Consider the following 25,984-nt stretch of genomic DNA (forward strand, 5'->3'; position numbering starts at 1 on the left):
AGGAACCACTTGCAACACAAAGTAGCCCCAGTAGTTTAACCAGAATGACCCAGAACAGTGCCCTTTCTCAGAAGCCCCAGCCAAGGAAGAGAAGGCACGGGAAGTGGAAGACACACGGCTTTTTACTAGCAGCGAGCTGGCTACACCTGCCCTGGGCAACATCAGTACCATGAGGGCGGAGGGGGAGCACCAGTGTGTGAGCACCAACAGTGTCCACAGAGGGGCAAGAGGCAGGCCCAGGCCCTCCCAACACCCCGGGCATGGCCAATGTAAGAAGTATGGCCCAATCAGAGGCTCCCTGAGAGGAGGGAGAGAGACAAGCTTTGGTGGCAGTGCCACGGGGCAATCAAGCCACCCTAAAGGGAGAGGAGGCATGTGCAGCTCCAAGCCAAGCCATCAAGACTTGGGGGCACTGACTGGGCAGCTCCCAGGAGGGCAGCTGGCCTAGCTCTGCCCATTCCTTTGCCTCCAGCCTTGAAGGGCTCCTTCTAGAAGGGGTGGTCCAAGCCAGGAGGCCACAGAGGGAAGGGGTTCGGGGCCAGTGGTCACAAGCTGGGGTGCCTGCTGGCACTGGTGCTCAGCTTCCGGGGGCTCCCAGCTGCTCCACAAGGGCTCTGACCTCGCCCTGCACCCGCAGCAGCTGGGCCTTGCGCCAAGGATTGAGGGTGGCCCCGCGGCTGTCTTCTAGATCCCGCAGCAGCAGCTCGAGGTGGCGCCGGACCCGGGCCCGATCCCAGCTGTTGAGGTTCCGCTGGACTTCGCTGAGGATCACGGACCAGTACTCAGACACTGCCGTCCCCTCTGTCAGAGAAGCCACCACCCGGGCGCCGCCTCCAGCAGCAGCCCCCAGGTCCCGGAGGACCTGGCGGCCCTCGGAGCTCAGCTCATTGAAGTAGAGGCTAGCGGGAGAGAGAGGAGTGGGTGCTGTTCAGCGGGGCTCCGAGACGGAGGGCCTCAGGGCAATGGGCACCACAACCCCCATCCCGCCTGCGGAATGCAGCAGGCCATGGTGTGCAGTGAGCCAGACGGGTGGGTGCTCACCACCATGGGAGGCAGGGAATAGCGTGGGAATTCAGAGGGACCAGGGATGGGGAAACAGTAGCAGGGAATCAGGGCAGGGGCAGGACCAGTCCCAAAGCAGGTGGGTCGGCTAACAAGCGACAATCAGGAGCCGGAGGAGAGGACAGGCACCAGGCCCAGGGCCGCTCCCTGGACAGAAAAAGCCCAGTGGAGAAAGGGAAGGAGGATTCAGCATGTGGGGACGATGGGACCAGGGACAGGACTCACTGTAGCAGCTCCAGGGACGGGTGCTCCCGGGCAGCCTTGGCCAGGGCCAGGGCCGCGGTGTCGCCAGCGCCATTGTAGGCCACGTTCAGCTCCTGCAGCTGCTGGTTTCTATCCAGCTGGGCGGCCAGCAGCTCCAGGCCCTCATCTCCAAGGCCGGTGTGCAGCAGGGACAGGTGTGTCAGCGAAGTGTTTCCCGCCAGCCCCTCCATGAGCAGGGCGACACCTGCAGCTGTCAGCGGGTTGTTGGACAGCCTATGGCCACAAACAACCCAATGTTAGGAGGACCCGTGGCGGACGGCCTGGGTTGAGCACCAGGACTTGGCCGGAGGAGCCACGGCATGGGGCAGAGGAGCTGGGACATAGAAATGCAGGCCCAGGAGAAGGAGGTGGAGAGACAGGGGGTGCAGAGGAGGGAGAATGTGGAAGAAACTGACCACTCCCTTCCTCCTCTTCTTCCTCTCCCCTTCCTCATCATTACTATTTCCCTTCTGCTTTGTTTTTTTGTTTGTTTGTTTGTTTTTGTTGTTTTTTTAAAAAAGGCAGAGAGAGAGAGAGAGAGAGAGAGAGAGGTATCCTATCTGCTGATTCAGTCCCCAAATCCGCACAACAGTTAGGACTGAGTCAGGCCAAAGTAGGGAGCCAGAAACTCATTATCTGCTGCCTCCCAGGAGCCAGAGCCAGGAACAAAACCCACCCACTGGGTTGGGGCCAGTGCTGTGCCACAGTGGGTTAAAGCCCTGGCCTGCAGCACCATATGGGCACTGGTTCGAATCCCAGCTGCTCCACTTCTGATCCAGCTCCCTGCTAATGTTCCTGAGAAAGCAGCAGAAGATGGCCCAAGTGCTTGGGCTCCTTTGCCCCCTCCCCAGCCCCTGTCCTCTCTCCCTCCGGCTCCCCTTCCTTCTCTCCCTTCTTCCTTTCTCCCTCCTCATCTGCCTCCCCTTACTTCAACCAGAAACTGGAACCCAGGTGTTTGGGTTCCTAGGACATCAGCCAACACCTGGGGAGCATCTCCCGAGAGTCGGCATCTGGGTCAGCCGGGGGAAGCTACGGGGAAAATCCTGGGAGGGGGCAGTGGCCCTGTTACCAGGCAAGCGGCCTAGGTGGGACTCACCCTCTCCCCTGCCCGCCCGAGGCTGGCTTTAGCCATGTGAGAGACTTCTCAGCACCTGTTACTGGTGGCATCCCCTGCACTGCTGCTTATAACGGACTAGGAGTTGGCAGCAAGGCAGAGCTGAGTCCCAGCCCCTGTACGATACAGTGGGCCTGTGACAGGTGCATGGTGAGGCAGGGAGCTCACCCTTGTCCTTAGCTGGCCATCACGGTGGCCAAAGCCTCCCGCCGGCACTCACCGCAGCGTGCTGATTTGGCACTGTTCGTCCAGCAGCAGGTCTCGGAGGTCCCTGCAGGCGTCGGGGCCCAGGCTGTTGAGTTGCAGGCTGGAGTGGCAGGTGGCAGGGGGAGGTGAGAGGCCGAGGACACAGTTCAGCAAGGAGCCTGCCCATCTACCACGCCCTCTCCTCACCAGCCTGCCTTGCAGTCCACACCTGTCCCACCTCCCGCTGCCGCTCCCCCCACCTCTACCCACGCCAGACCTTTGAGAGGTGGGACCTGCTTCACGGGGCTGAGGTCCCCTCAGAGGGGATTGATGCCGTTCTCCGAGAGTGGGCTATCATAAAGCAGGACCACCCCGTGCGTGTGGCCTCCTCCACACACAGCTGTCCCCTCTTCTGCTCCTCTGTCATGCGGTGATGTGGCCACAGGGGCCCTCACCAGAGGCCAAACCAAGGGGCCCACCTGTTCCCAGACTCCCTGCCTCTAACACTGGGAGCTCAGTGAGCCTTTTTCCTTTAGAAAGTACCCAGGCTAAGGTATTTTGCTCTAGCAACAGCAGAGGGGCCAACACACACCTGCTGGTTCTTTCTCAGTGCCTTTGGTTCCCCCAGCACCCTCCCTTGCCACCCCTTCACCTCCAACCCTCTCCCCTCTCCATGCCCATGCACGGAACGGGTCCTCACCCCAGCTTCCGGGCACGCAGCAAGACGGGCCTGAGTGTGCGCAGCCCGGCAGGGTCCAGCTGGCAGGAGGCCAAGTTCACCTCGTCCAGGGCATGCCTCCCGCTGCCCAGCACAGCCGCCACCACCGTGCACTTGAGGGGTGTCATGCGCACCCCGGCCAGGTGGAGCTGGCGCAGGGAGCTGAGCACCTCCGCGGAGAAGCGCTGGTTCTGGAACTCGTAGTGGAAGAACAGGTGGTCAAGGAGCTCCGAGGGGGGCAGCGGCTGCCGGCCCAGCTTGTCCAGCTTCTTCTTGATGGCCTGAGTGTTCTCCAGGGCATCCATGTTCTTGATGGGACAGCCGAGCTGAGCCAGCACGAGCCGGTTGTGCGCAGAGAGCAGCCCCCCCATGAACATGGGGAAGAGCTCAAAGACTTCATCCTCGGGGGGCTCGTCCGGGTGGCGCCGGGGGCCCTCCACGCCCAGGATGCTGGCGCCCATCTGGTCCAGAACGTCATCGTTGTGGTAGTCCTCCTCCCGAAACATCTCCAGCACCATGGCCTGGGCTACTGCCTCCCGGCTCTTCCCCACCACGCGGCCGAACACTCGCGGGGCCACCTGCAGAGGGAGCAGAACGGGGGACCCTGCAGCCTCCCGTGCAGGGGCTCAGCTTAAGGTCCAGACACGGCCCCCGCTGCTCCACCTCCCTGACAATGCACCGCTCAAGCTGTGTGATCTTATCACTCCCAGGGGATAAACTTCTTTCTTTTTCCTAAACACCGCACACATGTTCAAGCCCGGGGGCTTGAAGGTCTCTGCGGAGATAGTGTGCGCAGCGTGAGCCTAGGCAGGCGCCATCAGAGCCACCACGACCTGCGCAGCACCTGTACGAGCCGGCGCCTGCCAGCCGCTGTGCCCTCTGCACAAGCCACTCACTATGCTCCTGTCCTCTTCTCCCTCAAAGCTCCAAGGCGCTGCCCCACGTTCTTCTCCTGGCTCATCCCACAGGGATCAGACAACATGCACCTGCTGAGACCTTATGATGCCCACAAGCCAGGCGCCCCCTTCACTTCCACAGCACGGGGCGGGGGGGGGGGGTGCTTTCTCCCCAGGCAGTCACATCGCCGTTCCTGCATCCAGGCCATGAGATCAGAAAGCACAGACAGCCATGGCTGGGCTCGCTGCTTCTTCCCCAGAATCCAGCACGCTGCCCGGCACACGGCGGGCACTCGGACGTTCAGCGAGGCAGTGGACGCTGGGGCAGCCCTGGGATATCTCCTCCCGCCTTTGTCACAGTGCCTTCTGGCAGAGAACGGCGCACCTCCTCTCATGTCTGGGCTTTTTATACCTGTCCTGTGTGAGGTTCCTGCCGTGGGGGGGGGGGGGGATGGTGTCCCTCCCTTCCCCAACACTAAGCTGGTTACAAGACCAGAGAGTGTCACGCTGAGAACAGTGCTCTGAGGGGCCCACCGTTGGCCACGGCCTCTCACGGCAACCCAGTCATCGCACCCCCAGAGGGAGTGTCCGCCCCAGGAGCTGGGATGCCACCTGAGGCATGGTGGGAGAAGGCCTGGCCAGCTGAGCCTCTTTCATTGTTTGACAAACAATTAAATCGCACATCCTGTATGCCAGGCCCTGGGGAGCAATCCATTTCATCCTCACCTTAGTCCAATGCCAAAGCTCTATTTTATTCCCATTTAACAGACAAGGAACCTGAGGCACAGAAAGGTTAGGTACCCTGTCCAAGGTCGCACGATTAATGAGTGGCACAGCCTGCATCTGAACCCGAGTAGCTGGGCTACTTAGCCTCCGTTCACAACCCTATACCTTGGTGCCTACAGAAAAGGGAAACTTGGAATTCTGCCCGCACAGACCAGGGTTCTGCCTCCTCAGGACCAGCTCCCAGGCAAGAGCAGGCTCACCTGGCAAGACACCGCTGCCAACATCGGTCCAGTTTGGTGGAGAGAGCCCAGGATTCAGAATCTGCACCCTGGGATCCTAGCCTGACTATTCCACTTACTACCTGCATGACCTAGAACAGTTCCTCTGCCTTTTTTTTTTTTTTTTAAGAGTTACAGAGAGAGGTAGAGATAGAGAGAGAGGTCTTCCATCCACTGGTTCACTCCCCAACTGGCAGCTGGAGCTGTGCCAATCCAAAGCCAGGAGCCAGGAGCCTCTTCCGGGTCTCCCATGCAGGTGCAGGGGCCCAAGCACTTGGGTCATCTTCCACTGCTTTCTCAGGCCATAGCAGAGAACTGGATCAGAAGAGGAACAGCTGGGACTAGAACCAGCATCTATATAGGATGCCAGTGCTTCAGGCCAGGGTGTTAACCCGCTGCGCCACAGCACCGGCCCCATACCTCTGCCTTTCTAAGTCTCTGTCGCCTCATCTATAAAGGGCATCATAACAGCATCTCATGCCCAGGGCTGCTTTGAGAAACAAAAGGATGGGCTCTGATGAAGCACCTGGAAGACATCAGCAGACAGGACTCCTCCGTCCCCAAGGAGCTGCCACATCCACCCAGCTCCCCGCCCAGTCCCCACGCCTGTAATTTGGTTTCTGGAGCGGCTCTGCGTCCAGGATGGACTGTCCTAAGCCAATTCCAGTGCCATCATCCATCCTCCCTGGGTAAATTAATCAAATGACCTCTGCTTTATAAGCCTGTCCCTGGTGATTTCATCAGGATGAGTCATCACGCGCAGTCTAATCGCCTGTGTAGGGACAGATACAATCGAGTTTCTGGACCTGTGGAGCAGATGACAGGCCCTGGACCGTGGTGACCCCTGCTCCCAGCCACAAAGACTGGACGGAGAGACGCACAAAGGACACCGTGCTTAGGGATCTGCCTGATTGTCACTAAGGTGCCTGTGCCCTCAGCTTCCCTCCTAGCCTCCAAAGCTTCTCCAGCCTTGTGGTTTCTCTCTCCCCATTCCTTATGCCCCATTCCTACTAAAAGCCAAATGGCCCAGGGGCCGGCACTATGGCATAGTAGGCTAAGCCAACACCTTCAGTGCCAGCAGTTCGAGTCCCGGCTGCTCCACTTCCGATCCAGCTCTCTGCTGTGGCCTGGGAAAGCAGAGAAGATGGCCCAAGTCCTTGGGCACCTGCACCCACGTGGGAGACCTGGAGGAAGCTCCTGGCTCCTGGCTTCAGATCAGCGCAGCTCTGGCTGTTGTGGCCATTTAGGGAGTAAAGCCACAGGTGGAAGACCTTACTCTGCCACTCCCTCTCTCTGTATGTAACTCTACCTGTCAAATAAATAAATAAAATCTTTAAAAAAAAAAAAAAAAAACAGCCAAATGGCCCAGAGCTGAAACCAGAGCCAAGGGGAAGATTCACCTCCAGAAAGAGCTGTTTGCTCTGGTAGGGGGCAGGTGGGCAGCAGCCCGGGGTCCTGGGGAGGGAAGGGACCGGGGCGGGGCGGGGGGAACCCCGGGGCTAGGGACTACCTTGAGCAAGTTGAAGAGCACGGGCAGAATCCGCAGCGGCAGCAGCTTGGTCACAATGCCCAGCACCAGGCTGACGTCCTCCCCGACACGGCCCACGAGCTCGGCCACTTCCTTGCCCACCCGCTGCAGGGTGGTCTTGCGCAGCCCCAGCACGATGTAGAGGGCGGCCAGGTATTCTTGCATGGCGGGCACAGTGAACACGAACGAGCCCAGGTGCCCCGGCTCCACACACGGGGCCAGGAAGAACCTCAGGGCATCCCGGCGGAAGACGTGGAGCAGCTGGAACTCCTCTTCCGTCCTGATGCCGGCCTCCAGGCAGCCCCGGACGTCCTCCTCCGAGAAGTAGGTCTTGCGAGAGGACACGCCCTCATAGGCCAGCTTGCCCATGGTTCGCGCTGCATAGGCCATCAGGGACAGATTGGAGGGGTCGGTGCTGTCCAGCGTCTCCCCACTGAAGTTGAGGCGCAAGAAGCTGGTGTAGATGCTGGTGAGGGTCTGGCCGGGAGGCGTAGGCGCATGCAGGAAGTGTAAGGTGGCACAGACGAGCCAGCAATAGGAGGGCAGGAAGCAGGCGGCGGCGATCTGGTGGTGGCCCTCCAGGTTCCGCGAGAGCATCTGCACCAGGTTGTCGCGCTGAGTGGGCGTGGCTGAGACACCGGCTCCCCCCGCGCCGTGCCCACAGTCCGGCTGGTTGAGGCGGAGCTGGAAGTAGAGCTTCTGCAGGTTGGTATCAGAGAAGCCGCAGATCTCTCCGTAGCGGCCCACGTACTTGCTGGGGATGCGGCCGACGGCAGAGGGCCGTGTGGTCACCAGGATGCTCGCCTGGGAAGGACACGGCTGAGGGCTAAGAAAGACCCTACCGTCCTGACTGCCTCCGTCTCCCCCCCACCCCCCCGCCGCCCAAAGACAGTCTCCCAGGATGAGGAGGCGGATGACGACACTCATAACTAACACTTGCTGAGCCCCGGCTCTGATCTGCAGTATCTCATTTCATCAGGACAACTCAAGGAGAAAAGGGAACCGTAGCCTGGAGGGGACAGGATCACTTGGGGCCACAGCTGGGAAGTGAACAGGTCAGGATTTGAACTAACACAAGGCCCAACTCTCTACCCATCAAACATGCAGGCCCAGGACCCCAACCCCCTCCCCCAGGGCAAGTGCAAGGGCAGCAGGGGTGGGGCAGGGGCCGCCCACCTCGGGGAGCATGTATTTGCGTAGCAGGTTGACGATGACAGCAGCCGGTGCCCCCGGCTCCTGGGGGTCACTACAAAGCCCCGTGCCCGCCAGCCGGAAGTCGAGGTTGAGCCGCTCCAGGCCATGGAGCACAAACAGCAGGCGAGACCCGGCTGCAGCCATCAGGGGCAGAATCTCCTTCAGGGGCGCGTAGCGCTGGGCCACCAGTTGGCACAAGGAGGCTGGGGCGGGGCCCAGGGACGACAGGTCCTCACAGGAGAAGGGGATGAGCAGCTCGAAGGCTGGCAGCCGCCCGTAACACCAATCCAGAACCATCTTGCGCACCAGCGTGCTCTTGCCTGTGCCCACCGTGCCATAGAGCACCACAGTCTGTACCCGGCGCCCGCAGGCGTCTGGCTCAAAGAGCTGAGACAGGGCGAGCGGCGGGGGCCCCGGTAGCAGCGGCTGCTGCTCCACGGCCAGCTCGGCAGGTGGACGCAGGAGCTCATCGGGGGTGCTCTCACGGATCACAGGGTCAACGTGAACTGTGTCCAGCGCAAAGGTTGGCCCAAACTGACGTTCCTCCCTGGGCAGCCGGCTGAACCACTCAGCCAGGTTCCGGCGGTGCCGCTGGATGGCCTCTGAGAGGGGAGGCCAGGAACACAGGTCAGGAAAAAGGGCCTGGAGATGCCAGAGCGCAGCATGGGCGGCGTGTGGGTAGCGTCGGACAGGCTGGAGCCCAGGGCAGGCTGGAGCCCAGGAAAGACAGCCTGTCCAGAAAGCTTGGGGTCCCCATGGCAGGAAGCGGGCAGCCACTGGGTGCACAATGCTGAGCCTGGGCTGGCTGGCTGGCTTTGTGACTATCTGTGTGTGGTTTCCACCTGGCTTCTGGGCCCCAGCTTGTTGAAGAGAGGACAGTGTGTGTCTCTAGGGGCTCTGTACCTACCGGGTGTGCCTGGCCTGGGTGTTGAAGGAAGGCTGCCCAGACAGATGGAAGACAAAGTGCAGAGAGGGAGGGACACAGGCGGGCGATGGCAGTGGACCCTCTATGTCTCCCTCATCCCGCTTCTCCTTCCAGGCCCCTTCCTCCCCATTCCCCTGACCCCCAGGAACCCAGCCAGTCCCTTTACCAGCTGCTGAGACGCTCCTGAACAGCTGTCCGTGCCTCCCTGGTGGGGGAGCACTGTCAGCTGAGCTCCCACGGTGGCGTGCAAAGGCCCTGGGGAGTGAGGAGCGAGGACAAGGTAAGGTGTGAACAGCTCAGCCCCTGCATGGGCTCTGATTTGCAGCTTCCTGAGGTGCAGGCCTGCCACTGGACAGCCTAGGCAAGGCCTGGTCTGACTCTCGGAGCCGTCCCAGACCCTGAGGCCTTGCCCCTAGCCCATCAGCCCACTGCTGCCTGCCTGGAACTCAGGCCGGCCGCTGCCAGACTGCCCACTTCCCACAGGTGTCCCCCCACCCCGACCACTGGGACATAGACTCCAACTTCCTCTCTGGCTGGGAGCTACTGTGTATCCTCCCCACCCCTCCCTGAGGGGATCAAGTTAGTGTCAAGGCCTGACCCTTCCCAGCATCCTCTGCTGTGACCAGAAGCATCCTAAGGTATGAGAACCAGGCCTCACCTAGGGGGCGCAAGGGGGTGCTCCCCTTTAAGGGGCCAGCTCCGGCGGACCAGGGAGGAGGTACAATCGCCTACAAAGAGAAGGAAGAAATGACATCTCCGGATCTCAGCCACATTTCCCCAAGTCCACAACTCCCGCCTCCATTATCTGCTCTCCCAGCAGCACGCACCACCCTTTGTAGCAGCAGTTGTGCAACTTCATGCCCCATTACATGATCACTTGGTTAGCAGGCTTCCCTTCCCCTCCATGAGAGCAAGGATCACATCCAGTTTTGTTCATAACGATAGATCTAGAACTTAACACAGGGTGTGGCACATGGAGGACACGTAGGAAACATTTGTTAAATGTGAAAGGAGGTCGGACACATGTTCCTGGACTGATACAGATGCAAGATACCCTCCAAGATCACCTCGTCCAGCTGCTCTTATTTTAGAATGAAAAAAGGAAGTTGAGCTGTGCCCAAGGTCACCAGTAAGACGCACGGGGCCCAGACTCATGCACCTGGCGTCTAGATCCTTGCTCTCTTGGAAGGGAGAAGCCAACAGGAGAGGCAGAAACAGAAATCACTATTTCCTGCTCACCTGGGGGTGGTGGTGATCTTCCCAGACCAGAGCCCCAGTAGGCCCTGGGCAAATGGCGGCCCCATCTCATTCTGGGAGAGAAGCCAGACGGCCTTAGTGCCACCCTCTATCCTGCTCTCTGCAAGAAGAATAGTGAGACTGGATGATCACCACTGCCCACCCCAGCCCCACGCCAGGAGTCCCTAGGAGAGGGCCCGCTCCTCCCGGACACCAGCACCGCCCAGCCCTGGCCTGGCCTACTCCCCCCCCCCCCCCAGCCAGCTCGTCCCGTGCTCTCTCGCCACCTCTCGCTGCTTCCCCCTAAGGCTTCACAAATGTGTTCTCCTGAGCTCCAGCCTCCTAAATGCTTTATTCAGCTGCCCCCCACCCCCACCCCGGCTGCCAGCGAGCTCCTGTGTTCCTTTCCAGTGGCTCTTCTGCAACCTAGATTTCCTAGGTTTAATTATGCACTCCCCTCTGCCTTTGCCCCTAGCTATCAAGTCCTCTAGGTCCAGTTTTAATGGCCGTCTCATTTTATCTTCGCTGTGACTTTCATGTAAGCTGCCTTTGAGGCTGGCATAAATAATAAATATGCGCGCGCCCTTCCCAGCCTACACCTCCTTATGGGTAGGCTGCCAGTGCCTCCCACCAACCCTGCAACAATGAACTCTTCGCTCCCCCTCCCCTTTAGTCACTTGGCTGCAAATCCTCCCAGCCACAGGATTTACGGTAGACCCTGTTCTGTCCCTTCAAGCAATGGAAAGAACCCTACAAATCCCCTTCCCACACACTGCTCTGGCCTCTGCATGTCATCCCAGACTTCACTCAGCCAACCTCAGGACATGGAGGGGAGGGACAGGTGCCCACCTCCCGCTCCGGGCTCTCTGCTTCAGGCTCAGTGCAACCCAGCACCAATCGCCTTCCTAATTTTTAATTTATTTTTATTTTTACTGTATTTGAAAAGCAGAGATACAAAGACAGAGACCCTCCATCCACTGGTTCACACCCCAAATGCCCACAACAGCCAGGGTTGGACAAGCCCGAAGCCGGGAGCACGGAACACATTCCATGTCTCCCAATTGGGTGGCATGGGCCCAAGTGCCGGAGCCGTTACTTGCCACCTCCCAGACTACACACCAGCAGGAAGCTGGGACTCCAAAGTGCATCCAAGACCCTGGACCCAGGCACTCCTAGGAAGGATGCAGGAGTCCCAGGCAGGGGCTTAACCCTTGTGCCCAATGCCAGTGCCATAGGCACTTCTCCAAACCCCAGGTTACCAACAGCCCAAACTCCTAACCCACACAGGCAATTTTCCTGAGTTTGCTTCCCACGGGCACCTCAGTCCCCAGGCTCCAGGGGTACTTGCTCTCGCCTTCTCTGTCAGAATCCTACCCAATCTTTTAGGATCCTTCGCTCCTGAGCCCTCTGAGCTCCTGCTAAGGGGAGGTTACATACAGGGTGAGTTGGCTGCACCGGGCCACACCTGCCTGCGTTGTGCCAAGCAGGGCAGGAGTCCCAGAGGCTGGGGAAGGGTTAAGAGAAGACCCCGAGGGAGCTGGGGCAGCTCAGGAAATAACCCAGATCCAGGGCCACAGTCAAGATGATCACCCCAGTAAGAAAAGCGGGCGCACAGCAGGGAACCTACTGGGCCGGCCAGTGGGTCCCAAACAGCTCTCCTCGTTTCCACTGGTCTCGGGCACCAAGGTGGGGAAGCTGCCAGAATGCCCACCACTCAGCGGCCCAGCCCGGTCCTCCTGGTCGCGAGGCGCCGGCCCAGCGCCGCTTCCCCGCCCAGCCCCCGCCCGGCGCGGCCAGGCCTTTACCGCGCCCCGGGCGGCCGGCGTCTCCCGCGGCCTCCCGGAGTCCCCGGCTCGCTGGGAGCGGCGCTTCCCGGCCGCTCGGCCCGCCTGCACGGAGCCCGCCCCGGCAGCGGGTGCGGGAAGGGACGAGCCGAGGCGCTCTACCGGGAAGAGCAGGAGACCAGAGCCGGCCGGGTGCCCCGGAGCAGGCGCGGGGCGGGCACTGGCCCCCGACCCGCCCCTTACGTGGGCGCAGCCCTGGGTCCCCGCCGGCCCTGCCGCTCGTACTGCCCCCTGCAGGTCCCCAAGCGCCACTCACACCCCGTGACCTCACTGAGCACCTCCGGGTTTGCTGGGCGACAGATGCCCATGGTACAGAGGGACGCTGAAGCCCTGGAGGGCGCCACGACCTGAGCCGCTGCCCCACGCAGGAAGCGGACGGCCTCACAGCCCGCCCTCTCTCCGGAGGCACCGGGCGCTCCCCAGGGCGCCCTCCCCTCTGTCACTCTTCACCCGCTCCCCCAGCCTACCTCTAGACGGAGACCGGGTCCTCTCTTATGGGCCTGGTCCTCTTCAGACCCCCGCCCTCCGTGTGTGGCCGGAAGGCCGGGGGCTTGAGTAAGGCTCCCATCCCAACCTGCCCTTCCTGTCTAAGGCTCAGTCACCACCCAGCCTGGGGGCTTCCGGGTCCCACCCTTATCACTGTGCTTGCACACAAGGAACACCCAGGGCTCACCTGACCTGGCCGAGGAGGAGCCACCCACCACCCCCAGCCAGGGTGCACCTCCACACCAAACCTCGGTGTGCCCAGTGCACGGAACAGGTGCAAGGGCTTTGTGAACCCTGCCCTCCATCTGGATGAGAAACAACCTTGATGTTTCATTGAGACGTTTGCTCATTCATTGAAAGCGAGGTATCAGGCTAGGCCTGAGCACCCTCCCAGGCCCAGCCCAGACCTAGGCAGCGGACTGGCAACCAGAGCAGGCATGCAGAGACCCGACCGCAGCGGCTCCCTTCCGGCGGGACCAACCACCGCATTTACACAGGATGCGCCGGAACTGGTTGGTAAAGCAAGACCGGAAGAGGAAGCTTCCAGCGGCATCTGGCAGAGGAGGTGACATGTGAGCTGGACGTTACAGAAAAATGTCAGGAAAGGGCAGAGCACTCCAAGCAACGGGAACACTGGCAATTTGCATTTTAAGATAATTTCTTAAGAGGAAGGACATGGAAGGGGAGGGCACATAAAGCTGGCCGCCAACTGTGGGCTCCGGGGTGACACTGGGGGCCAGGGAGACTCCTCTAGCTTCAGTCCCCCTGCCTAACCATGCGAAGCAAAGGGTCATCAGGCTGCAGGCACTGGACCCGGCTCAGAGAGAGCTGCCCCCTCCTCCCACAGGCTGGACAGCCGTGTTTCATTAATAACATGTAATTTGGCCTCTGTGAGTCATGACCTGCACATCTGACTTCAGAGCCACGGCGTGAGTGCTGCCCTCCAGCACCGGCCCTGACCCAGAGGAGGTGGCTGCGTTCAGGCAGGTCGGAGCCCATTTCTGAACACGCTGGGAGCAGGTTCCCGGGAATCGCGGGTGGAGTGGCAGGGTCACGGGACAAGAGCACAGGACCGTGAGAGCATGCTCAGTCATGTCTCCACGCCTCATTCCCTTCTCTGCAAAAGCAGAAAATGGCAGTGCTCATCCTAGCGGACTCGCGGGGTTGCTGTAGGGATTAAAAGTGCTCCCTTTGGCTAATCCTCCACCTGCGGCGCCGGCACACCAGGTTCTAGTCCTGGTCGGGCGCCGGCACACCAGGTTCTAGTCCTGGTCGGGCGCCGGCACACCAGGTTCTAGTCCTGGTCGGGCGCCAGATTCTATCCCGGTGCCCCTCTTCCAGGCCAGCTTTCTGCTGTGGCCCAGGAGTGCAGTGGAGGATGGCCCAAGTGCTTGGGCCCTGCACTCCATGGGAGACCAGAAGCACCTGGCTCCTGCCTTCGGATCAGCGTGGTGTACTGGCCGCGGCGGCCATTGGAGGGTGAACCAACAGTAAAGGAAGACCTTTCTCTCTATCTCTGTCTCTCACTGTCCACTCTGCCTGTCAAAAAAAAAAAAAAAAAGTGCTCCCTTTGGAAATACGTGAGCCACTCTACGTGTGTTCTCTGTGCCCTTGCCGGCTCTGGAATGTTCATTGCCTTTAGACCAGGGCAAGGGCGGGAGGGCCACTTATAAATGTGTGAATTTGGGGCTGGCGCTGTGGCACAGCAGGTTAAGCTGCTGCGTGAGATGCTGGCATCCCATATGGGCACCTGTTCAAGTTGGGCTGCTCTACTTCCAATCCAGCTCCCTGCTAATGTACCTAGGAAAGCAGCAGAAGATACCCCAAGTGCTTGCCCTGCATCCACGTGGGAGACTCTGGATGGAGCTCCTGGCTCCTGGCTCCAGCCTTGGCCCAGCCTGGGCTGTTGCAGCCATCTGGGGGGTGAACCAGCAGATCCCTCTGTCTCTCCTTCTTTCTAACACTGCCTTTCAAATAAATGTCTTTCTTTACAAAAAAAAAAAAAAAGTATGTGTGCATTTTAAATGTTTATCCTTTCCCAGAGACCCCTCCGTACCCAGATTGGATACCAGCCCAGCCCAGGGAACTTGGCTCTGCCTGCACACAACCCCCGTGTTCCACACAGCTGGCAGGGTTGATTCCAGGCCCTTCCCTCAGCCCTTGATCTCTGGCCCAGGACCAAAGAGGAGGCAGCACTGAGCTATGTCCTGGGTCACCCTGCCACCCTCCCTCAAAAGCCCCTGGACGTTTGCATACCCCAGACTCCTGCCCGTCAAAGCCCCCGGCAGTCCTGGCAGCTGCTGGCTCGTCCTGGTAAGTGTGGCCCAGGGGGAAAGAGGAGGAGTAGGGAGGGGGAGAGCCAGAGTAAGCTCAGGAGGGCGCCACGACCTGAGCAGGCTGGCCCATGCAGGAAGCTGACGGCCTGCGTCTTCCTGCCTCACAGCCTGCCCCTTTCTCCCAGGGCACCGGGCGTTCCCAGGGCGTCCTCCCTTCTGTCCTGCCACTCCGGTCCTAGGGAGGAGACTGCAAGGTCTTGCCTGTCCTCATCGTCCTCCTCTGTCCCATGGCACAACCAGGGCTCATGAGTGTTGGAGAGAGTTGTGCGTCTGACAGAAATACACCCTTGCAACAAACACTGGGCCCCGCACGCAGCGTGCACCCACACCATGAGCAAGAGTATTCTGGGGGGAAGTGTTTGTGCAGCCGTACAGTGCCCCTGGCACTTCCACATCTCATGGGGGGGTCCCTGGTTCAAGTCCCACCTCCACTTCTGATCTGACTTCTTGTTTTTTATTTTTATTTATTTATTGATTGATTGATTGACAGGCAGAGTGGACAGTGAGAGAGAGAGACAGAGAGAAAGGTCTTCCTTTGCCATTGGTTCACCCTCCAATAGCCGCTGCGGCCGGCGCACTGCGGCCGGCGCACCGTGCTGATCCGATGGCAGGAGCCAGGTACTTATCCTGGTCTCCCATGGGGTGCAGGGCCCAAGCACTTGGGCCATCCTCCACTGCACACCCGGGCCAGCCTGGAAGAGGGGCAACCGGGACAGAATCCGGCGCCCCGACCGGGACTAGAACCCGGTATGCCGGCGCCGCAAGGCGGAGGATTAGCCTAGTGAGCCGCGGCACCAGCTTGACTTCTTGTTAATGTGCATCGTAGGAGGCAGCAGTGATGGTTCAACGACTCGGGCCCCTGTCCCCCATGGGGGAGACCCAGACTGAGTTCCAAGCTTCGGGCTCCAGCCTAGTCTAGTCCAGCTGCTGCAGGCATTTGGGAAGTGAAACAACAGAGGGAAGATTTATCTCTTTCTGTCTCTCTGCCTTTCAAATAAAATTAAAGTATTAATTAATTAATTTTTGAAAGAATGAGAAGTCTGGAGGGAGAAGACCTGGTCTCCAGTTCTAGTTCCTCCTCCACTGAGAGCCTTTACCAAGTTCTTTAACTCAAGTCTCAATTCTGTTATGTATAAAATGGGTTTTCATGAGGGCTCATGCAGAGTTAGCATGGGACTCCTTTGAGATAACGAACATGAGCAGCTGTACGGTGGGAAGCGTATCACAAGATACACATTCACTATCTTGGCACCTACCTGGGACTCAGCAGCCCCTCCACAGATTTCTGAAAGCCTCCGGGATCCTGCCAAGTGCTTTGACCCCCACCCCCCTCACAGCCACAGCAGCAGGTGGCAGAGCCACATTTGCACACTGCATACTGTATAAATATAGGTTTTATTAATAATGGGTGAAATCCCACAAATACAACTGGCATCTCTGTGTGAGGAGAAGAACCTGTGGCAGGGTGAGGGAGGGGAGAGAGGTCCTCTTACAGGTGTGAAGGGGAGCCCTGGACAGAGGGGAGATCAGAGGGCACCTGCACCTGCACCCACCAGGACAGTGAGCAGCTCGCTCTGCGTGTGTCTGCCACCTGGTGCTCAGGGCGTGCTGCTCTGATGCCCGTGGGCCACCTGCTGACGGCAAGGGCTGGAGAGACATGGACAGGACTCTGAATGAGCAGCAAGCGGCCAGGGAGGGGTGGGGGGATGAGAACGCCAGATTGGAGCACAAAAGGAAAGCCATGGGGTGATGGTGGCCAAGGCCAACGGATGCCCATGCTTGTGCTTGTGTTGGGTCCTGAACTCCAGGGAGCTAGCGCCCCATGCCACCCTTGGCTTGGGAGGAAGGAAAGATGGGGGGGAGGGAGGGGAGACACCTGCCGATCCTGGAGACACCTGGGCAGCACCAGCCTCCTCCTGAGAGTCTCCAAAGTGGGATCCCCGGGAGGAGCTTGGCACCGCCCTCCCTGCAGCGCCCGCCACTGCCACCACCGTGATGCCGCTGGCACTGGTCCTCCGAGCCGGAGGGAATGGCGAGTGTGGGGAGCTGAGATTGCCCGTTCGCATGTGTGTGCCTGTGGCTCTGGAGAGGGGAGGGAGCCTCGTGAGACCCTGCTGTGGGGGCAGGTCTTCCCCCACTCACACCCAGAATAAAGTGCATTCTCCAGTTCCGCCGGCAGGTGGGACAGAAACACAGACGTTATTGCAGAGGTACCACCAGGCCCTACTCCCCAAAGGCAGGGGGCACAGGGAGCGGGGCGTCCCACGGCCCCAGGTCTCTCCAATCCTCAGGATTAGGAGTGGAGACCCAGACAGAAAATCCAGCTTCTGTCAGCAGATTGTCCAAATCAGCCAGGTTCTCGGGGTGGGGGAAAGGTGAGGAAGAGGAGGGAGAGACTTCCAGAGTCCTTCCCTGCTCCATTCCAACATCCAGAATGGGGCTTCCAGGGGGCCCCACCAGGGCCCAGCCCTGGCACTCCAACTTTAGAGCTGCCCGGTTTACAAACACCTGTGTGGTGGGGCCCCCCAGAGGGGGCCACTTTGGTCAGTTGTACGTGGGAGCCTGGAGAGCCTTGGGCTCCTAGGCAGACAACAGAGGAAGGTGCCAGGGCAGGGAGGAGAGTGGCAGCCTCCCAGGGGTCTTTGCATGCAGGTGTTGGAGAGAGTAGGGAGGAAGCTACAAACTGCATCAAATGGGAAGACTCCTGGGTGCAGTGGGGAGGCTGAAGCCCCTCGCCAGGGCCTGGCTGGGACCACAGTCTGTGGAGCAGCTGGGGGAGGGGACGGTGGCCACACCAGCAACCAGTGCTACAAGGTTAAAACAGCCCCCAAAGGGCTGGGGCCCAGGGCTTCCAGCTGCAGGGGCTGGGGCCCAGGCCAGGAGCCAGGCTCTATCTCTCCGACTTGACCCGGTAACGAAGCACGAGGTACGCCAGCAGCCGCAGGGCCAGGAAGAAGATGCCCAAGACCAGGAAGTCCATGTACAGCTTGGCATCCTCCACATCCAGCGCCCGGAGGATGCTCTGTGGCTCCCGGAACGGGCAGCGCTCCTCCAAGCACGTCAGGTCTCCTCGCTCCATGCCATAGATTGTCAGGATCACACCCTCAAAGCCATACCTAGGTAGGCAGGGGCGTCAGAGCTTGACAGAGCGCCGTGTCCACTCCCTGGGCAAACTGCCAGAGCCCAGCTCTGACCACCCTGAGCCAGCCAGGGCGCCCTGCCCGCGGGAGAGTTAGGCAGGCACCAGACCCGGCACAGCCAGGGTCTCCTGGGCACAGTCCCCTGCAGGGCAGGAGAAGGAAGGGGCACTGACCTGACGTAGGAGAGATAGGAGCTCCACTGCAGGTAAGTGGGGATGGTCTTGAAGCTGACAAAGAAGCCAGAGAACAGGAGGACAGGGATCGCGGTGACCGGGCCCACGAAGGTGGCCACCTGGAGGGAGAGGGGGGCCAGGCCATCACAGGAGTGACCAGGACAGACTGGGTCCACCCCTGATGGCCCCCCCATGCTTCCTCCCACAAGGCCCCATGGGGAATCCCCACCTGTAGGGAGTTGGAGGCGGCGCCGATCAGCAGCCCCAAAGACTGGGCCACCAAGGCCGTGGCGGTGGCCAGGGCTGAGAAGAGCAGGAAGCGGCTGGTCTCAGCTGGCTGGCCCGTCATCCAGTACACGATGCTGCAGTACACCACGGGGCACACCACCTGGGGGGCGGGCATGCAGCTGGGCAGCAGACCTTAAGCCGAGGGCCTCCACTCCCCCCTAGAGCACTCTAGAGCACCTGTGCCTGCAGTGTTCCCTGCCTGTGCTGCCTCCACCCTCTCCATCACCCCGTCCCCCAGATTGACACGTGGCACCTGCCAGTTCCACCGCTCCATTAGGCCTGCTCTGACCAGCTCAGACACAGTGACATCTCCCTGCTCTGAGCTCCCAAAGTCCTTCCTGGCCAGGCCTGCTTGGTGCTTGTATTGTTACTGCGGTCGCTCGTCCTAGGAGCCTGTTTGGTTTCCCCAGGAGACTATATCCTGTGTGTAGAATCAACAAATTTACAGATCTGAGCTACACCTGGAGGACCACAGGCAATAAAGTCCTGTTGTATTAGGAGTTCCTGTTGAAGTTTAGTGTATTTCAGTTGCTCTTGTCACAGAAAGATAACTCTGAGATGAGAGCCATGTTCATTTGCTTCAGCATGGTAACACTTTACTCTCTGCATCTCATAGCACAGCATTATAAACCTCAAATATACACAGTGAAATGTTTTCTTTTTAATAGAAGAGTAGGCAGGTGTCTAGCCTGGCAGTAAAGACACAAGTTAAGACTCTTGCATCCTATATCACAGCATGTGGGTCCGATGCTCAGCTCTGGCTCCTGACCCTGGCTTCCTGCCACTGTAGACCCTGGGAGGCAGCGGCAAGGGCTCAAATACTTGGGTTCCTGCCGCTCGCATGGGAGACCTGGATTGAGTTCCTGGCTCCAGGTATTTTAGGAGTGAATTAGCAGATGGGAGCTCTCTGTCTCTATTTATCTCTCTCTTCTCTGCCTTTACCTCTTTCTCTTAGTCGCTGCCTCTCAAATAAATAAATAGTAGAAGAAATAGTATTATAAGAAAAAATTGCAATAGAGAGGGGGGTGGAGAGTAAAAGATGCAGGCAGGAACCAAGCATGTGGCTTAGCATTAAAGATGATGGTTGGGACACACCCCACAGCCTGTATCACAGTGTCTGGGTTGAAGTCCCAGCTCCACTCCTGATTCCAGCTTCCTGCTAATGCATAACCCTGGGAAGCAGCAGGTGATGGCTCAAGTGGCTGGGCTGACACGGATTGAGTTATTGGCTCCCAGGCATTTTGGAGTAAACCAGTGGCAGGGACTTTGTCTCTCAAAAATAAATAAATAAACAAACAGATTTTTTTTTAATATGGAAGCAGGATAGAACCAAGTGTGTGTGCCCAACCGCAGGCCAAGATCCAGCCTGTGTTGTTGTCATGGAACCTGGCACAGCACAGGAGCCACCCCCGAGGAAGGGGTGCCCCCTCCTAACATGCAGGTGCCTGGGGATGATTGGCAGCCCTGGTGCTCAGAACATGGTGGTGGTAGTCATAACAAGAAACCGACTGGGGGGCCGGTGCTGTGGCATAATGAGTAAAGCCACTGCCTGCAGTGCCGGCATCCCATGTAGGTGCCGGTTCAAGTCCCAGCTGCTCTATTTCCAATCCAGCTCTCTGCTATGGCGTGGGAAAGCAGTGGAGGATGGCCCAGGTCCTTGGGCCTCTGCACCCGCATGGGAGACCTGGAAGAAGCTCCTGGCTCCTGGCTTTGGATTGGTGCAGCTCTGGCCACTGAGGCCATCTGGGGAGTGAACCAGTGGATGGAAGACCTCTCTCTCTGCCTCTGCCTCTCTGTAACTCTGCCTTTCAAATAAATATAAGTCTTAAAAAAAAAAAGAAGAAGGAAAGAAACCAGCTAACATTTAATGAGTGCTTCATATATGCCACACACTGTTCTAAGATTTTTCTCGTAGTCAGTCATTTACTTCTCATAAAGAATCCTGTAGGAGGTCCTCTCGTCACCCCCTTTACAGACACTGAAACAGGGAGACGCGCAGCTAGCACACGGTAGCAAGCCCCGGGGTCTACTGATTGTCTGCTGCCTCCGACAGTCTTACAGGGAATCATTTGTAAGGTTGCCCTCGGCAGCATCTTCTGGTGGTTGCTAGTTGTTTCCACTAAAACATCAGTTTGTGAGCTCAAGGCTCTATCAGAGCTATCTATCAGTGCTAGTACAGACCTGGTGCACGGCAGGTCCTCACCACCCACCTGCTAAGCGATGGAGGGAACAAGACAGCATGGAGGCAGTGGGGGCGGGGCTGAGGCTCACCTGAAAGGGCACATCGGCCATGGTCTTGGCCAGGTAATACGCTTTGAGGCTGTACCAGTAGTTGAGGTGCTCCCTCATGAAGACTGCCATCTCCAAGGGGACTACGGACACAGGCAGATCAGGCACAGCTGGCTGACACCCCGCCCCTCCCCCATGGCCCATGCCCCGGGCAGCTCAGCTCACAGGTAAGCACAGTCGGCATAAGGGCAGCAAACATGAGGAACAGCATGGAAAAGAAGAGGCAGCCGGTGTTGTTGAAGACCTTGCTGGCATCGTCGCCAATGTGCAGGTAGAGGAGACCGATGAGCACGCCAATCACCACGTGGGACACGAACCGCAGGTGGGTCAGGACCTGTGGGAAGGGTCGCCGAGAGGACACGGGATGCGTCACAGCCCAGGGATGGGCAGGCCATCCAAGGGTTGGAGCTTCCCAGGCACACAGACCCACAGGTGCCAGGATCTTCCAGCCCAAAGGGCCAGGCCTATGGGCTGATGGCAGCTTCCTCTCCCCCGACCCAACGCCTCACCGTGTCCCTGAGGATGGACAAGAAGGTCCTCTTGAAGAGGATGCAGAACTGCGTGAGGGTGCTGGTGGCAAAGGTGTGGCTCTCGATGGGATCCACTTCCTGGGGAGAGAAAATTGGCTCCGGTGAGCCTGGCCCGGCCTGGGGAATGGGCAAATGCTGAGCCCGGCCCAAGGGCAGGGGTCCTCCAGGTCTGCAGGAGAATCCTCCACCACTGGGTTGGGTACGGGGAAGCTGGGCTGAGGGGTACGAATCGTAGAGAGATTTATTGAGAGAGGCGAGGAGGGAGTGAACACCTGGGAGGGGGGAGATGGAACAGTGGCCAAGGAATCCCAGTTGCATCTTTAATGCATTGAAAAGCACTAACCCGAAGTGTACAAGGGTTATCGCAAAGTTCATGAGTATTACGAAGGCACCATTAATGGATTCAACGTTTTTGCACCAAAATAAACTTGTGTTTTAATCCCATTTTCTATGAGTTTTTGAAGGTACCACTGTATAATTCCTCTATGCCATCCATTTCACATTAATATTATTTAGTGATAATAATGACAGCAATGACAATAATAGGGTGGGCTTTGGCTTAGCAGCTACGTTGTCAGTGGTGCGTCTCCATCCCGTATCAGAGCGCCTGGGTTTGCGTACCAGTTCTGCTTCTGATCCCAGCTTCCTGCCAGTGCACACCCTGGGAGGCAGCACGTTGTTGAGTCCCTGCCACCCACATGGGGGACCTGGATTGAGTTCCTGGCTCCCATGCACTTGGGAAGTAAACTAGCTGTTGGGACCTCTCTCTCTCTCTCTCTTTCTCTCTGCCCCCCTTTGCATCTCAACAAAAAAATAATAAACGTTTAAAACTTAAAAAAATAGGGGCCAGCACTGTGGCACAGTAGGTTAATCCTCTGCCTGCGGCACTGGCATCCCATTTGGGCGCCAGTTCTAGACCCAGCTGCTCTACTTCCCATCCAGCTCCCTGCTATGGCCTGGGAAAGCAGTGGAGGATGGCCCAAGTGCTTGGGCCCCTGCACCCGTGTGGAAGACCGGGAAGAACCTCCTGGCTCCTGGCTTCAGATTGGCACAGCTTCAGCCATTGCAGCCAACTGGGGAGTGAACAAATTGAGGGAAGACCTCTCTCTCTGTCTCTCCCTCTCACTGTCTGTAACTCTACCTCTCAAATAAAATAAATAAATATTTTTTTAAAAAATTTAAAAATAAGTAAGGGGCTGGTGCTGTGGCGTAGCAGCATCCCATATGGGCACAAGTTCAAGTCCTGGCTGCTCCACTTCCTAGCCAGCTCCCTGCTAATGTGCTGGGAAAGCAATAGAAGATGGCCCAAGTCCTTAGGTCCCTGCACCCACGTGGAGACCCAGAAGAGGCTCCTGGCTCCTGGCTTCAGACTGGCCCAGCCCTGACCATTGTAGCCATTTGGGGAGTGAACCAGAGGATGGAACATCTCACTCTCTGCCTCTTCTCCCACCCCTCCCTCTCTCTGTAACTCTGCCTTTCAAATAAATCTTAAAAAAAAAAAAAAAAAAGTAAGTAAAATGGTTTCTGCTTAAAAAATGTAAGAGTGGTAACACTAAGTAACCCTTCTGGAATTCGAAGGTTTTAGTAGCTCAGCGGGGGAAGAACTGGCCCTGGCAAATGTACTAACTACAGTGCTGGGGCTTCCTGCCATCATCTGCTTAGTCCCCCTAACCCTGCAGGGCAAGTGTCACCACCTGCAGCTCAGAGGCAACAGCAAGCCACCCTGGCCCCGGGGCTGAGGGGCATGGCGGAATTGAAGGACAACACACTACAGGCGCTCAACATGACTTCAAAGAATAAGTGAACGCACAAACCAAAGCTTGGCACCCAGGACCACACCACTGCTCATGCAGGTCTGTCCCAAGTCCCGGCTTCTTCCTAGCACCCAGCAGCTGCGGCAGCTCTGAGGGACAGTGTCTTTGGCAGGGCCACTGCCAGTGCTCTCCTCTCCTCTCCCGCCTCTGCACTCACACTCACCGGAGGGCAGGGGGGGCAGGGGTGAGGGGTCTCATTCTTCTCGGGGCTGCTCTTCTTCTCAGCCATGGCGCACAGCCCGTTCTGCACAGCCCTGAACAGCATGGGGTTCAGGTCTCCATACTCGCCCGACGCCACCTCGATGACTGCGCGACAGAGAGCGGGGGTCAGCCAAGACCCACCCGCGTCTCTCATGGGGGAAGTCAGCCCTCCTGGGATGTGCGGGGAAGGCGGGCACCCCGAGCCCCAGGGTCAGCCCACAGCGGGCATCCCAGCCCCCACTCACTGAAGTCCGCGGGGTTGTGGTAGGTGGGGCAGTACAAGCCGAGCCCCTTCAGATAGGGGATGAGGTTGGTGACCACGCCCTTGAAGATGCACTGACCCTGGCTCAGGATGTAGAGCTGAGGCAGAAAGCGAAGTGTAAGAAACTCACAACAGGCAGGCTGAACCGGGGCCCCGCCAGCACCTCGAATGGCCCCCGGGGTCCCCTCGTCTCAGGCCAGTCTTCTTTGAGGCCCAAGACACTCACCTTGTCAAACATCTCAAAGAGCTTGGCACTGGGCTGGTGGATGGTGCAGATGATGGTACGGCCTCCATGGGCCAGGGACTTCATGAGGGACACCACTTGGAAACAAGAGGCACTGTCCAGACCGCTGTGCAGAGAGAGGCCAGCAGGGCGCCCAGTGAGGTGGGCAGGGCCGAGAAAGAGGAGCATCTGGGGCTGGGGCAGCAGCTGTGAAAGGGGTGGAGCCCAGGGCCCACACTGAGGTACAGCGGGTAAAGCCACCGCCTGCAACACCATCCCATGTGGGCACCAGCTCAAGTCCCGGCTGCTCCACTTCAGATCCAGCTCTCTGCTGATGGCCTGGGAAAGCAGCAGAAGATGGCTCAAGTGCTTGGGCTCCTGCACTCACATAGGAGACCTGGAAGAAGCTCCCGGATCCTGGCTTCCAATTGGCTCAGCTCCACCCACTGTGGTCATTTGGGGAACAAACCAGTGGATGGAAGATCAATCTGTGTGTGTGTGTGTATGTGTGTGTGTCATGCTGACTTTCAAATAAATAAAATAAACCTATAAAAATAAATAAATACAAGGGGCGGGGCCTGCAGGAAGGAATCTCTGGCCACCCCCTTTTCCTGGAGGTCCTGTATGCTTCAGGCACGCGCAGGTGCCCACTGCTCAGCTTCACAGGCATGTACCGAGCACCCTTATATTCCAGGCACTGGGATTATTAATGGTGCATAAACGAGACCTTGACTCTGGGCTGGAGGGAGAGATGGACAAGTGCACAGCCACAGGTGATCTGAGGTTAGGTGAAAAGTGGTGTAGCGACACAGGGAGCTGGGGGGACGCAGCTGTCTTGAGGGAGCCTGGTTGAGGGCAGAGCTGAGCCAGATGACAGCGCAAGGGGAGGCGCCACGTTGAAGGGCACTGCAGGCCGAAGACTCAGCATGGGCACAGCTTGGGGGTAGGAAACACATGGTTTGACCAAGGAATTGCAAGGCTTCGGCATTATTAGAGCGTAAAATACAAGATGTGAGGCCGGAGAAGGAGGTTCGGAGAGGCACCTGCCTGGGTCTTGGCAGCAACCGGAGGCGCCGCATACCTTCCAGTAGGGGCGTGGGGCCTGCCAGACTGGGCTTTTAGAAAGTACTCGTGGGCGGCCAAGCGGATGGGGGCTGGCTGGAAGGGAGCGGACACAAGGCGCTCGGAGTCTGCTGGTGGTGTCCGGCTCGCAAGCACTGGCCCTGGGGAAGGATGGGGCAGGGCCACCTGGGGGCAACAGGGTGTGGTGGCTAACAGTGTGGGGACACAGGAGAGGAGGCCTCGGCCAAGGAGGCACCCGGGTCCCTGCCTGGCAGCAGGCTCGGCAGGCACGGAAGGAGGAAGAAGCCCTCTCCTTGGCCGCAGGAGGCTGCAAACAGAGACGCTGACCCCACGTGAGACAGGATGCAGGGAGGAGTGGCAGGGGAGGACTACCTGGTGGGCTCGTCAAAGAACATGACGGGCGGGTTGTTGACCAGCTCCAGGGCGATGGCCAGGCGCTTCCTCTGCCCGCTGGAGAGCAGGGCGGTCTTCGTGTGGGAGCAGCTCAGCAGGCCCAGCGCCGTCAGGATCTCTGTCACCTGGCTCCGCCCCAGCCCCCAAGAGCAGATCAGAGTCTGCTTCCCGCAGGCGCCTCCCATGCCTCCCATGCACCTTTCTGAAGCCCGCGGGCCCCTGCCTTGGCCACCACGCTCCCACCCCCACGCTGGGCAGCTGGCCCCTTGCCTCCCCTCCCCCACTCACCAGCTCCTTCTTCACCTCTTGCTTCTCGCTCAGCTTCAGGTTGGCAGAGACCTGGGGCCCAGAGAGGAGGTGAGACAGGGGTGGCTGGGAGGGGCCCTGGCGGCGGGGAGGAGAGGCGAGGCAGGGCAGGGCCGGCGGGCCTCACCATCATGGCTTCCAGCACGGTGAGGTGCGGCAGCAGCATGTCGTCTTGCATGATGTAGCAGGACATCTTCCGGAAGGTCCTCAGCTCCCGCGGCCTCCCGTTCACCAGGATCTGCCCCTTCATTCCTGACTCCCTGGGGGGAGGGGTGTCGCTTGGAGATGCAGCGTGCCCCTAGGGACCCTTGTCCAACCCACCCCACCCCGTGCTCATCCTCTCACCTGTATCCTGCCAAGATGTTCATGAACGTGGACTTGCCCGCCCCCGAGGGGCCCATGATGCCGATGAGCTCCCGACGGCAGAATTTGCCTGACAGGCACTTGAGGAGGGTCTTATAACCTGTGGAGAGCAAGGCAGGGATCTTTGGCCAAGGCTACAGCAAACGC

The 25,984-nt window shown here is 58.9% G+C and overlaps 2 protein-coding genes across 10 annotated transcripts in view; both read right to left on the reverse strand.

The window, feature by feature from the left end:
* Positions 1-104: 104 nt before the first annotated feature.
* On the reverse strand, positions 105-12,552 carry NLRX1 (NLR family member X1). 4 transcript variants are annotated; one of them, XM_051837707.2, is made up of 10 exons: positions 12,418-12,552; positions 10,110-10,227; positions 9,529-9,598; positions 9,037-9,125; positions 7,928-8,547; positions 6,734-7,555; positions 3,306-3,901; positions 2,640-2,726; positions 1,288-1,539; positions 105-899 (listed from the first exon to the last, which is right to left on the reverse strand). In XM_051837707.2, the coding sequence occupies exons 2-10, from the start codon at positions 10,177-10,179 to the stop codon at positions 578-580; spliced, it is 2,928 nt and encodes a 975-aa protein (XP_051693667.2). In that variant the 5' UTR covers positions 10,180-10,227; positions 12,418-12,552; the 3' UTR covers positions 105-577. The 4 variants fall into 4 exon arrangements, with proteins under 4 accessions (XP_051693667.2, XP_069921289.1, XP_051693665.2 ...); XM_070065188.1 differs by lacking the exon at positions 12,418-12,552 and adding an exon at positions 12,053-12,071; XM_051837705.2 differs by lacking the exon at positions 12,418-12,552 and adding an exon at positions 11,734-12,046.
* A 3,596-nt stretch (positions 12,553-16,148) lies between these two features.
* The window catches only part of ABCG4 (ATP binding cassette subfamily G member 4), a 28,193-nt gene continuing 18,357 nt past the window's right edge, over positions 16,149-25,984 (reverse strand). For all 6 annotated transcript variants that reach the window (XM_051837702.2, XM_051837704.2, XM_070079440.1 and 3 more), the window contains exons 3-15: positions 25,820-25,937; positions 25,602-25,734; positions 25,457-25,507; positions 25,148-25,293; positions 23,696-23,819; positions 23,453-23,567; positions 23,170-23,312; positions 21,172-21,270; positions 20,828-20,996; positions 20,645-20,745; positions 18,315-18,473; positions 18,086-18,204; positions 16,149-17,888 (exon numbers count right to left, since the gene is read on the reverse strand). In XM_051837702.2, coding sequence (XP_051693662.1) covers positions 17,663-17,888; positions 18,086-18,204; positions 18,315-18,473; positions 20,645-20,745; positions 20,828-20,996; positions 21,172-21,270; positions 23,170-23,312; positions 23,453-23,567; positions 23,696-23,819; positions 25,148-25,293; positions 25,457-25,507; positions 25,602-25,734; positions 25,820-25,937 — 1,703 coding nt within the window. In that variant the 3' untranslated portion in view covers positions 16,149-17,662. The remainder of the gene's footprint in view (positions 17,889-18,085; positions 18,205-18,314; positions 18,474-20,644; positions 20,746-20,827; positions 20,997-21,171; positions 21,271-23,169; positions 23,313-23,452; positions 23,568-23,695; positions 23,820-25,147; positions 25,294-25,456; positions 25,508-25,601; positions 25,735-25,819; positions 25,938-25,984) is intronic.

The sequence above is a fragment of the Oryctolagus cuniculus genome, chromosome 1 (assembly GCF_964237555.1).
Source record: "Oryctolagus cuniculus chromosome 1, mOryCun1.1, whole genome shotgun sequence".
Lineage (NCBI taxonomy): Eukaryota > Metazoa > Chordata > Mammalia > Lagomorpha > Leporidae > Oryctolagus > Oryctolagus cuniculus.